The 12,455-nt window shown below is 43.7% G+C and overlaps 1 protein-coding gene across 1 annotated transcript in view; it reads right to left on the minus strand.

Moving 5' to 3' along the window:
• Positions 1-427: 427 nt before the first annotated feature.
• The window catches only part of KAT14 (lysine acetyltransferase 14), a 32,805-nt gene continuing 20,777 nt past the window's right edge, over positions 428-12,455 (minus strand). The window contains exons 7-10 of the mRNA XM_046679242.1: positions 6,139-6,275; positions 5,041-5,216; positions 3,551-3,741; positions 428-1,151 (exon numbers count right to left, since the gene is read on the minus strand). Coding sequence (XP_046535198.1) covers positions 978-1,151; positions 3,551-3,741; positions 5,041-5,216; positions 6,139-6,275 — 678 coding nt within the window. The 3' untranslated portion in view covers positions 428-977. The remainder of the gene's footprint in view (positions 1,152-3,550; positions 3,742-5,040; positions 5,217-6,138; positions 6,276-12,455) is intronic.

Genomic DNA, 12,455 nt, shown 5'->3' on the forward strand with positions numbered 1-12,455 from the left:
CTAGAGAGTATTCAGCTGTCTTTGGATTCTCAAAGAGATTCATGTCCCAAAAAGTTAAAAACCACTGCTCTAATTAAAGAGAGTTTAAAAGCAAGCTGATTAGACTAAAGCTCTGGCCATAGGTTTAGTACAAAGGAAAGATTTTTATCTGAGAACATCTGACAATTTTGGAAATGCTCCTACTGGATCCAAAAAAATGTGACTGACAGTCCATCTCCCACACACAGACACAGCAAGGAGCCCAGTCCTGCAGACAACATAGGTTCCGTCCACAGCCAGCTGTACTTCCACCACCACACACTTCCATCCAGTGGCCCAATCTAAGTGGCGGGTGCTCAGCCACTCCAACCCAAACCAAGTACACAGGCACGGGGAGAAGGAGACCCTCCCCTCAGGAGATGCTAACAGTAGATCAGGTGAAGCAACGTGCAGACACGAACACTGACTTTATTTTGACTGTGATCAACACCAACACGAGACAATAGAACCTAGAGGTCCTCCTGGATTCAGTGACAACACAGCAAGGCTGGGAAAAGGGTTGGCATCTGATTACACTCTCATCTTCCCAGGACAGGAGGGTGCCTCTCTGGCACTGCATGAATCTTTAATAGCCACCACATTCCCTCATCTTTTCAATTAGAACAGATTCTCTCTCACCAAGAACATCCATTTAGATATTTCTTTGCTCTCACAAACTACCATGTGGAAGGAGGACAGCAGCATCTTTCAGTTGAGTTAACGGTGGAGTCCAAGAGGTGGGCCGAAGGCCCCTCCAAAAAGGACTGGACCATGATTTTGCTGACAGGTTGCTCACTACTCATTCCACTGCCCCCCGTTGTTCTCATTTCAGCTGAGAGGCTTGAATGAACATCTGATCGCAGAGATCAGAACCCACGGTGCGATGACTGCCTGCCTTCAGGCCTTCTGAAGACCCGTTCTCTACAGCATAGGCGTCTCTGTGAGGAATTGCCTCCCCCTCAGCGTCGGAGCCTCAGAAAGAATGCGTGTTTACACTCTGTGCTCTCCAAGGGGTAGTATTTATCATAAAAATCTAAAACATATTCTTCAGTCTTGAATCCAAACTTCTGGTACAGCAGCATGGCGGGGTTGCTTGCTGAGACGTGAAGGGTTACATCCTTGCCCATGCAGGTCTGCCAAAAGAGCGGGAAAATGCAAGATGAAAAGGAAAACGCCTGAGGGAGAACGAGTAGGTGGAGAGACTCTCAAGTGCAGGCGTGAATCACAGAAACCAGACGATCAGGGACTGAGGCTAGGACTCAGCAGCACCCGCAACCCCGGGACCAAGGACATTCTGCTGCTGATCACACATCCACTAAAACACTCAGCAAGGCTGAGAAAATTGATGGGATGCCAGATGCTTTTATTCCTATCTGAGCAAAGGGCCAAGGAGGATATTTTACGTCAACTATTTTACTTAAATTCAGTTACATTTAAATATATCAAACATATTAATACCAAACACTATGACCATCCTGAAGAAACTGAGAAGAATATAAGAAGTTCTGCTTTTAAAAACTAGATGTTATACTGTAAAAGAACTGTAAAATTTCCCTTCCTAGACCCACTGGAAAAGATGTTAAATTACGTGGCCAGATTGGAAATATTAAGACTTTGGCTTAACTTTACAATGTGAAGAGCCTGTACAGACGCCCTGAATCCCCAAGTCCACCTCCTGTCCCTCCCCAGCTGGCAGTCAGCTTCTCAGAACTGAGGTTTCCACATTTAGCGTCGGCCTAACGCTAGGGGAAAAGAGTAATACTCACTTTATCAATACAAGGCAAACTCCTAGATTCTCTGATTAGCTACACAGAATAAAGTACCCCAAAGTCACATAAATCAAGAACTTGCTTTTTAATGATGAAGGCATGAAATACTGAGGTTGATAAGTTTCCTGAGATTTTATAATCAGGCTTCCCCAAGGCTTCTATTTAAGAACAACTCTATCGAAGGTAGACAGCTACCTTCTTTTCTCGGCTTAACTCACATTGTGTATCCAAAGGTATTTTTTTTTTTTTTTTTTAAAGATTTTATTTTTTCCTTTTTCTCCCCAAAGCCCCCCGGTACATTGTTGTGTATTCTTCGTTGTGGGTTCTTCTAGTTGTGGCATGTGGGACGCTGCCTCAGCGTGGTCTGATGAGCAGTGCCATGTCCGCGCCCAGGATTCGAACTGACGAAACACTGGGCCGCCTACAGCGGAGCGCGCGAACTTAACCACTCGGCCACGGGGCCAGCCCCTATCCAAAGGTATTTTTAGAACAAGAGAGAACTACTGTTTTACTAAGGACAAGAGTGTGTTGAGTGTAAAATGAATTTTGTGGAGTGACGCCGGTGTTTCTACACTGCAAATACGCACAGTTGAACCAAGGCCATCCCTGAGTACTCCTGCCTGACCGAGTGGTACTGTGTCAGGGTTTATGGTCTGGCTGGGGGCCAGCACCCATAAAGATGAACAATCCTCCTCCCATGCTGTGAGTGTGAACACTCAGTAAGGACTGACAGTGCCAGGCCCTATGTCAGGCACACACAGCAAAATGTCATCCCTGCCCTGCCCTTAGGCCCTTGCCAGTGAAGGAACAGGCTGAATCCTGCAGGGCTCTGCTAGGACAGAAGGACGCACACAGAGGAGAGGTCATTCTGCAAGTGGGGTAGGGCAGAAAAAAGGAGGAGTGTGGTAGAAAAAACTGAGAAGGTCTCAGTGAAGACAACAACACGAGGTAGCACATATTAACTGCCAAGAAAGGAGAGAAGAAAGCAATTTCTAGGAAGATGATTCTCAAGGTTCCTGCCAACATTTAGGAATTATTGAGCCAGTTTCATTAAAAACTGGAAAAACTGCATTTTATCATCTCCATCCTCTATTTAAAAGGAATCTTGTCCACATAACACACAATCCTCCATACCAAATGGTTTCTAAATAAAAGTTACCAGAAAAATTCTGGGGGGAAAAATCCTTACATGTTTTTCTGATATTAGTATATAAATATATGGTGTATCTTCTTCAAAGGTGATAGAGATATATCAAAGATGAGTTATAATTCAATGTTAGAATCAAGTCTGAGAAGGTTCATACCAGCTTACATAGTGATAATAAAATTAAAAACAATCAGCAATAATAGAATGCACGTACACACTTTTGCTAAAATGTTTAAAAATACATAAAAACTAAAAATCATAGTTCCACTTCCACTTGGAGTCGTGGCGGGGGTGAGTCTAAGAACAGCAGCAGTTACTAATATGACAGTGCAAGTGCTTTAGGCTCTCACTTTTGGTATTTCCTCATTTTATTTACTACACATGTTCACAAACTGGCTTCTTTGAAACCTAGGTCTGAATGGTAATCTTATTTTAGAGGGTGAAGACTTTAGTCTGTGTGTTTGACTAACCTCATGAGTACGGGTGACTGGCCTTCTTTCCCCTGGTCTCACATTCCGCTGGGCAGTGCTGGGAAGGCCCTGCTCACTTCACCCTCCCCATGACTTCCAGGGAAGCCCAGGGGCAAGTGAGTGGATGATGAGCGCGGCCAACATACCTGAATCAGATGGTAAATCATGAAAGTTGCAATCCCTGCTCTTCTCCATTCAGGATGGACAAAGAGAAATGAAATGTAAGCTTCATTGTACTTCACATCGGGAACCATGAAGCCAAAGGCAATGATGACTTTTTTATAAAGGACGACAACACTGAAGTCTGGATACTGCAGGCACTCAGACAGGTCAATGCCTAAAGAAAAGAGACAATCGAGACTCAAGCCATGTACCTTTTGGAATTAACGAACGCCAAGCTGCTCAGTCTGTACTTACAGCTACACCTGCACGCTAAAAAAAACCCTAGAACTGGAGACAAAGATATTACCATAGACAGCACATATTCAGATCATAAAAATAAAAGTGAATTTTGAAAAATATCAAAATTAACATCATCTTTTCTAAGTACATATGTTAAAAAGAAGAGAGGAGGGATAGGGCAGATAGTAGAGAGCAAACAGGTTCAGAAATGGACACACCTGGCTTTGAACTCGGCCTCGGTCATGTGTGTCAGCTGGCACATTTCTAAATGTCTTGGCCTCAGTTTCTGCAATGTGTAAGAGAACATACCTAGACCTCACAGAGTTGGGGTCAAGATCCCCTAAGAGTGTCCATCCTGTTGTATTCTTTACTTCACACATAGACAATTCATGCGCTCTTTTGTACAAATGCTAAATTTTACAATCAAGAGGTTAAATATAAAATGATTCCATGCATAATGTATGGAAGGTACCAGCGAAGGGCAGGAGGTAGTAGGTGCTCCCAGAACATTCCTTTCAGCCCCACACCACTCCCAAGCACAACTCTGCGACCACACGCACTATTACATGATTATGAGACAACAGGGATGACACGGCTCTCATCCTGATGAAAAATTATCTAACATCTGGAGACATGTATTATTTCCTTTACATTTCAGGGTAGAGCAATAAAGCAGATCCACAAAGACCGTGTTTATATTTAGCAATGAAAATGTGTTCCTTTAATTGATAGCTTCAGTCTTCAGAGATAATATGTTAAGGCTAACAAAATGACAAATCATACTGCATTTACTCTTATTTTCGAAGTCTATGATTAGGGTATTTGGCTTTTTAAAAACACCTTTTGGCTGTACTAACACTCTAAAGAACAGCTAAATAAACAAAGCATACGGAATTATTAGGCAAAAGTGTCCAAACAGGCAGCCTGCGGCTACCAGCCTGTGTTCCTGCGAGACATTACCTGGTGTCTAAACACAGGAGAAGCAAAGCAGGATGAGTCTTTTATTCTGGAAGCAGAGACAAACAAACAAAACACTGTTTATTACTCTAATTGCTGGCTTCTTCCTGATCTTAGGAAAGAAAGAGGTGTTTATATTTTAACATTTCTATGTTAGTAGGGACACACTGAAATCATATGAGTAAAGGTTTCAGGGTCACATGACATACACTAATTTAAAATCACAAAAGTGAACTATAAGAAAACTGATTGCCTAGTTTGGGAGGGGGACACATACCGGGCCAGAAAAACTCCTGACACGTCGAGTTTATTGTTGGGATGTGGTTGGGCCGCACGTAGCAGTAATCGAGAGGGGCGTCGGGCTCCGGCGTCCAGTGAGGGTCACTCCTATGCAGGTAGGAACGAATCTGTGACAGGAGCTGCAGTTTGGGTGGCTTTGTTTCATAATCACGCCTCCAGTGCCACAGAAAATAAACAAATTCAAGTCAAGAAAAATACCCATTATTATTCCTAGCCATTTGATTCACAAACTCTTTGATCAGCTTGAAATTTTAAACTAATTTGTGCTACTCTACATGGCAGACAGCTTGATAACAGCTACAACACTTTTCTGGTATGAAGTTTACAATTCACTTTATTAACATTCATCAGAGCACACCCCTCTGTACCCTCAGGACCTCTACTAGTGCTGGTGCGCCTTATGAACAGAGTGAGGGAACAGAAACAGCATCCTAATTAAGCCCTCGGAGTGCTCTGACCCAGGACAGCTCAGGGAAAAGAAGGTCCAACCCTGCCAAGGCAGCTGAGAGGCACCAGAAACAAGAGAAGCCGGAGCAGGCTCGCAGACTGCCTTTCCATGTGTCTGCCCAGGGGGCAGTGCTGGGCAAGGAGGAGCATGCAATTACGGAGCTCCGAGCAAGTGTGGTCAACAAAGACATGGTCTCGATCACAGCGCCAGACAGCACTGGGGGCCTCTCTATCAGCTCAGCCCCCATGGCCCTGCCTCAACGAGACTCATCATTAGTCCAGATAGAGGCCTGATTGAGACGTCCTTCCCATTTTTTCATTTCAAAGACTATTACATATATACAACTTTAAAATTTAAAACAAAACAATGAGTATGATCATTATAATGAAATCTAACAGAGTTAACATATCCTTTCTTTTTATATTTCTTTCAAAGGATCATCCTTTCTGCAAAAAAGTACAGCTGAAACAAGCCAAGGGTGAGACTGGGCATGGAGCACAGACTGAGTCCTTAACGACCCTGCTCACAGGTTTGGGTCTTTATTCAGTCCAACAGGGGAACGGGGCGCAGACACCACAAACATTACTACTCATGACACCCTCGACATCACAGCTCTTCTCCTTATACCTGATGTAAGGTTTCAAGATCCGAGAAGTGTAAGGGCTGACAATACTCTGGTCCACAGCCATGTCTTCCGATCCAACCAGACGATACAAAAACTTAGTGGTCTGGTGCCGAAATCCTTTCCTGGATGGCAAGGCCGTCTATGAGAAAGAAAGACTGGTTATATAAAAATAAACATATTCAAAGGATTGGTTTAATTTCCACAGATCATTGGTACTTGTGACATTTGTGTGTCAGAAAGTAGGTCTTGGGGCCGGCCCCGTGGCCGAGTGGTTAAGTTCGCCTGCTCCGCTGCGGTGGCCCAGGGTTTCACTGGTTTGGCTCCTGGGCACGGACATGACACCACTTGTCAGGCCACGTTGAGGCGGCGTCCCATATGTCACAACTAGAAGGACCTGCAACTAAGATATACAACTATGTACTGGGGGGATTTGGGGAGATAAAGCAAAAAAAAAAAAAAAAGATCAGCCACAGTTGTTAGCTCAGGTGCCAATCTTTTAAAAAAAAAAAAAGTAGGTCTTTTTACACTACTTATTTGCAAAGCTCAAGTTTCAACACAAACTTCATAGGTACCTTTGCATAAAACTAGATATAAAAGGCTAATTGTAGCTGCAATAATGTAAAATTGAAACAATTTAAAAAATTTTAAAGTTACTTAAAAATTTAAAAGTCATTTAAGTGAGTGAAATGCAGGATTGAGGACTGGATTTACAGCTTCTCTCTGTTTCATTTTGTCCTTATTACACCTTCAATCCATTCATCAAACATTAACCAGCACTAGACAAGCATAACACACATGGGTGAGTTTTACGAGTAGTCCCTGCTACCCAAAGAGCCACAGGAACCAATTATTGCTGTACCTCTATATGGATTTATTAACATATGTCTCTATTCTAATGAATAAATTTGACAGAAGTAGGACTGATGTAGATTATCATCCTAAAACAAATCCCGATAGCGGAGAGGCCCCCCAGAGGTTCCATGAAGATGTGGCGGGTGTCCTAAGAGATGGAGGGATTGGCCCTGGGAGCCCAAGTGGAGATGTCTGTTCTTCAGCGAGCACAGTGCCAAGGCCCCCAGTCAAGTAGTAACAGAACATGTGCAATTAGGGCTTTATAGCAAAGAGCTCAGATGGAAGATTAAAAGGCATATTTATAAAGTGGTTTGCCAAGGGCTGGAGGAAGTTTAGAAACCTGAGTTGTTTTTGTAGAATCAGTTTGCTCTTAGCCTAGAAAATAATTTTGTTGGAAAAAGAGCAAGAATTCCTTCTTTTACAATATGGTCTCATTATGTTCCCAAACTGGACATGAAGACTTTCAAAGGCCACCTTTGAAATTCTTCCAGGACTTTAAAATAAGTTCCAAATTGAAATTCAAAGCTGTGGTATATAGTTTCCAAACATGGCCCCAACACTTCCTCCTGTGCCTGGGGTACACATGGCTCCTCATATCAGAAGACAGACTCGATTTCCCCCCCTCTTGAATCTGCGCAGGCTTGTGACAGGCTTTGACAAATCAGAAAGTGACAGAAGTAACATTCTGGACTTCTGAGCCCAGGCCTTACGAGGACTGGCACCTTCCACATGCTCTCTCTTGAAGTCCAGCTGCCACGGTGTCCACGGCGGACCACTGAATGACTAGAGGCCACACGGAGACAGGTCTGGAGGAAGAGGCCAACATGGTCATCCCAGCCCTGACACCACTCCCAGCTGAATGCAGCCACAGAAGAACCACCAGCTGAGCCCAGTCAACCCACAGAGTCAGAAGGAATGTTAAATGGCTATTGTGTAAGCCACTAAGTTTGGGGATGGTTTGTAATGCAGCAACAGATAACTGAAACACCAGCCACTGAACCACTAGCCTACGAAATACTCTCTGGTTAACATCTCAAGATGAGTTCTGTGGAACTCTGTGGACGTTCTCCAGCACCCCAACTTCTTTGCATCGCTACTGCTTTCTGCCTAGTCTAAACCACCCTGAGCGTCTGCCTGGACCATGACCACTGCCTCCTATTTGCCTCCCTGCTGCCGCTCTCACCTCATACCATCCAGTCTCCACAGAGAGCCAGGTTCTTCTTCTAAAAACTTGTAAGTTCACCTCCTTAAATACAACTCCGATGTGGTTTCCCGCTGTATGTTCACAGCACCATTCCAACTCCTTACCCGGGACTTGCAGGATCTGGCCCGTTACCTCTGTGGCCTCATCTCCCACCGTCACATGTTCCAGCCCCACACACCAAACTAACTTGTGCCTTAGGGCCTGCGCCTGGAACTTCTGCCCTGCACCTTCTTCAGCACGGCTCCTCCTGTGGGCGAGGACTTAGTCCAAGGGTTACCTCCACAGAAAGGCCGTCCTAAACTACCCCACCCACAGTGGAGCCGCTGCCCTCCGCCTCTCCACTCCACTGCAGCACTCACTTGTCAGAAGCGATCCTGTTCAGTGAGTCAGTACTGTCATCTCCCTGCTCACAGACGTCAGCTCTGTCTTACTGCAGTCTCCCCAGTTAGAACAGTGCTTGGCACATATGAAGTATTTGACTTAGGTTTGTTGAATGACAAAATGGTGGGAAAAAAGCACCCAAAAGTCAGATAAGTTTGGAAAATGTTAAATGAGTTTCTTCAAACTTCTAGTTCTAAATAAAATGGAGAGCTAGGCTGCTGCGTCCCTTCCTCAAACCCAACTTGGGAGATGCCACAAAAGTGAGACGGAAGATAGAACACTAGGGCTGTGAGAAATCAGAGGCAACCGGGTACAGACGAGGCAGCGAGGCAGCCAGGAGCAGAGACAGGCTGTGCACCACTGAAGGGACGGAGGAGGGTCCTGGTTGGGCCACTTCCTCTCCCGAGCTCTGCTCTCGGTGGATCTCTACCAATCGACTCTGCCAGCAAGCATGAGCCAGGGGGGTGACAGTGGAGAGCACTGGAGCCTTCCTGAGGTGGAGGGTAGATCCCATCAGGACAGTCCCCAAGCATGCCATGATGCCAGCCAGTAACAGCAGAGGAAGGTGAAAAGCAGCACCTGGGCCAGATGTCCTGGAGGTTCCCTGAGAGTGAGGCTGCCTGATTGTGGAAAAAGGTGAAGATAGGAAGTGGTTGAGTCCAGAGCCTCCCATTTTATAAAACTTGTCAAGAGCGTGACAAACTAGAAACCAGGTTTTTGCCCCTACCTCCATGTGTGTACAACCAGCAAAGGCAGCTGATAAGACCAAGGGAATATATGTCACAGGGAAAAAATTCAAGACATGTAAATAAGGAGTGCAAAACAAAAGAAAGATAACAAAGTAAACTGTACCAGAAAAGGCAGAATTCATTTAGCAGACAGACAGGAATTTTTAACAAGCACAACAGTCATCAGGGATAATTCAAATCAAAACTACAATGATTTTCCACTTGATACCCACTAAGATGGCTATAATCAAAAAGGGAGGTAATGACAAGTATTGGTAAGGATGTGTGCAGAAATCAGGATCTTCATACTGCTAGTGGGAAGATAAAATGATGCAGCCATTCTGGAAAATAGTCTGGCAGTTCTTCAAAAAGGACTATGTTACCACTCACCCAGGCAATTCCACTCCCAGGTTCATTTCCAAGAGAAATGAAAACATATGTCCACACAAAAACTTGTACACAAACATTCACAACAGCATTATTCAGAATAGCTAAAAGGTGGAAACAACCCAAATGTCCATCAACCGATGAAGAGATAAGCAAAGTATGGTATATCCGTACAATGGAGTATTATTCAGCCATAATAAGGAATGAAATACTAACATATGCTACCACGTGGATTAACCTTGAAAACATTATGCTAAGTGAAAGACCACATGTGATTCCATTTATGTAAAATGTCCAGAATAGGCAAATCTATGGAGACAAAAAGCAGATTAATGGGGGTGGGTATGGAGGGTTGAACAGTAACAGAGAAAGAGTTCGGGGTTTCTTTTTAGGGTGAAGAAAATGTTCTAAAATTGATCATGGTGATGGTTACACAACTCTGTGAATATACTGGAAACCACTGAAGTGAACACTTTAAAAGGGTGAATTGTATGGTATCTGAATTGTATCTCAGAAAAGCTGTTACCAAAAAAACAAAACCAAAAAGCATAATAAATAGGCTCCAAGATAATGAGGAAGCCTGGAAACAAGAATGAGTAGTTATGGAGCATCTCTTATTTGTTACCAGATATGAAATACATGATCACTGAAATAAAGCACTCAACAAAGAAGTGAAGGACAGGTCTCTTCCAAAAAAACAAAGGAAGCAATAAAGAAAAGGAGTAACAGTGTCAACATTCATACTGGGAGTCCAGAAAGGGAGGAAAAAGACAAAGGAGGAATGTACTTAAAGAAGCAATGATGAGGAATTTTCCAAATTAAAGAAGCCTCAGAGGACTTCTGGGTCTCCATCCGGCATGTAAGGAGACTGGAAGTCGTCATTCCATCCTAACAAGTAAAAAGTTGAACAAACAGAAAATCAACAACTTTTCTTAGATGCACAGAGATGTGAGGTCACAGGGCAAACCACTGCCCCCGACACTGGACACAGACAAGTGAATACAAAGAGTCACCATCTACTGAAGCATCCTGGGACCAGTACCGGGGTAGGAAAACCCAAACTGCAACTGACGAATTGCTGGAGGCTCACTGTGGACAGATCTGAGAAACTCCAGGGGTGCCCCACATTTTTGTGTTTCATCTGCAGGAGCTCTACCAGGTTCTCACAGTAAAGATCAAAGAAAAATCCCCTCCTGCTTTGGGTAGGGGGAGGAGAAAAGTAGCCATCTTGAAATGTCACTCTGTTCTTCCTAACAAGGCCTGACCTCAGGAGAAACTACTTTCCCAGAGCCTAACCTGCTGGGGTTTTATCAGAGCGTAACCAACACGGGGAAGGGAAACAGCAACTCCAGGCCCCACTGGCCATCCTGTCCCACCCAACTGGGGAGGAAACTCTGAGAAGCATTTATGAAGTTCACAGCCCAGGGCCCATGTTTACTCAAGAACAAGGATTTCAGAATGCGTCTCACCCCATACCGCACCACATCACCAAAGGCCTATCTTCCACATTTCCTTTTACCCAATACATCGTATTTGGCTCTCAACAAAAAAGTACAGGCAGACTAACAGGCAAAAAAAAAGTTTGAAAAGACACAGCAAGAGGCCGGCTGCGTGGCTGAGTGGTTAAGTTTGCATGCTCCGCTGCGGCAGCCCAGGGTTCGGATCCTGGGCGAGGACATGGCACTGTTCGCCAGGCCACGTTGAGGTGGCATCCCACATCCCACAACTAGAAAGACCTGCAACTAAGATATACAACTATGTATGGGGGTGGGGTTGGGGAGATAAAGCAGGAAGAAAAAAAAAGAAAAGATGGGCAACAGTTGTTAGCCCAGGTGCCAATCCTTGGGGAAAAAAAAAGACACAGCAAGCATCAGAACCAGACTCAGATATGGCAGAGATGTTGGAATTATTCAACTGGGAATTTAAAATAACTGTGATTAACATATTAAGGGCTCTAACGGACAAAGCAGACAATATGCAAGAACAGACAGGTCATTTAAGCAGAGAATGGAAATTCTAAGAAAGAATCAAAAAGAAATGCTAGAAATAAAAAACATTGTAACAAATGAAGAACAGCTTCGATAGGCTCATTAGCAAACTGGACACAGCTGAGGAAAGAATCTCTGAGGTTGAGGACATGTCAATAGAAACTTCCAAAACTGAAAATCAAAGAGAAAAAAGACTACAAACAGAACGGAACAGAATATCCAAAAACCAGGGTCCAACTACAAAAGGTGTAACATACAGGGAATGTCAGAAGGAGAAGAGAAAAATGAACAGAAGAAATATTTGAAGTAATAATAACTGAAAATGTCCCCAAATTAATCAGATACCAATCGCACAATGCAGATCCAGGAAGCTCAAGAACAACAAACAGGACAGATGTCAAGAACCATATCAGACACCTCTAACTGAAGGAGTTGTCAAGCAAGATAAATGAGAGCAAAATCACTTAAAATGCATGAATACAGTTAAAGATCAAAAGCAAAGAGAAAATTCTGAAAGCTTCCAGGACATGGGAGAACAAGAAAGGGAGGCCACCTACAAAGGACAAGAATAAGACACACAGAGGCCCTCAGGAGCAACATTACACACAAGGCAATAATGGAGTAATAAGTTCAAAGTGTTGAAAGAAAAAAACAAATTATAATTTTATATCCAGCTATGCTATCACTTAAATGCAAGAGTGAAATGAAGATATTCCTAGGCACACAGGTTTTCAAAAATAACCTGAAAAAGACCATATTTTAAAGAACTGTTACAGGAA

The sequence above is a fragment of the Equus quagga genome, chromosome 12 (assembly GCF_021613505.1).
Source record: "Equus quagga isolate Etosha38 chromosome 12, UCLA_HA_Equagga_1.0, whole genome shotgun sequence".
In the NCBI taxonomy this organism is placed as follows: domain Eukaryota; kingdom Metazoa; phylum Chordata; class Mammalia; order Perissodactyla; family Equidae; genus Equus; species Equus quagga.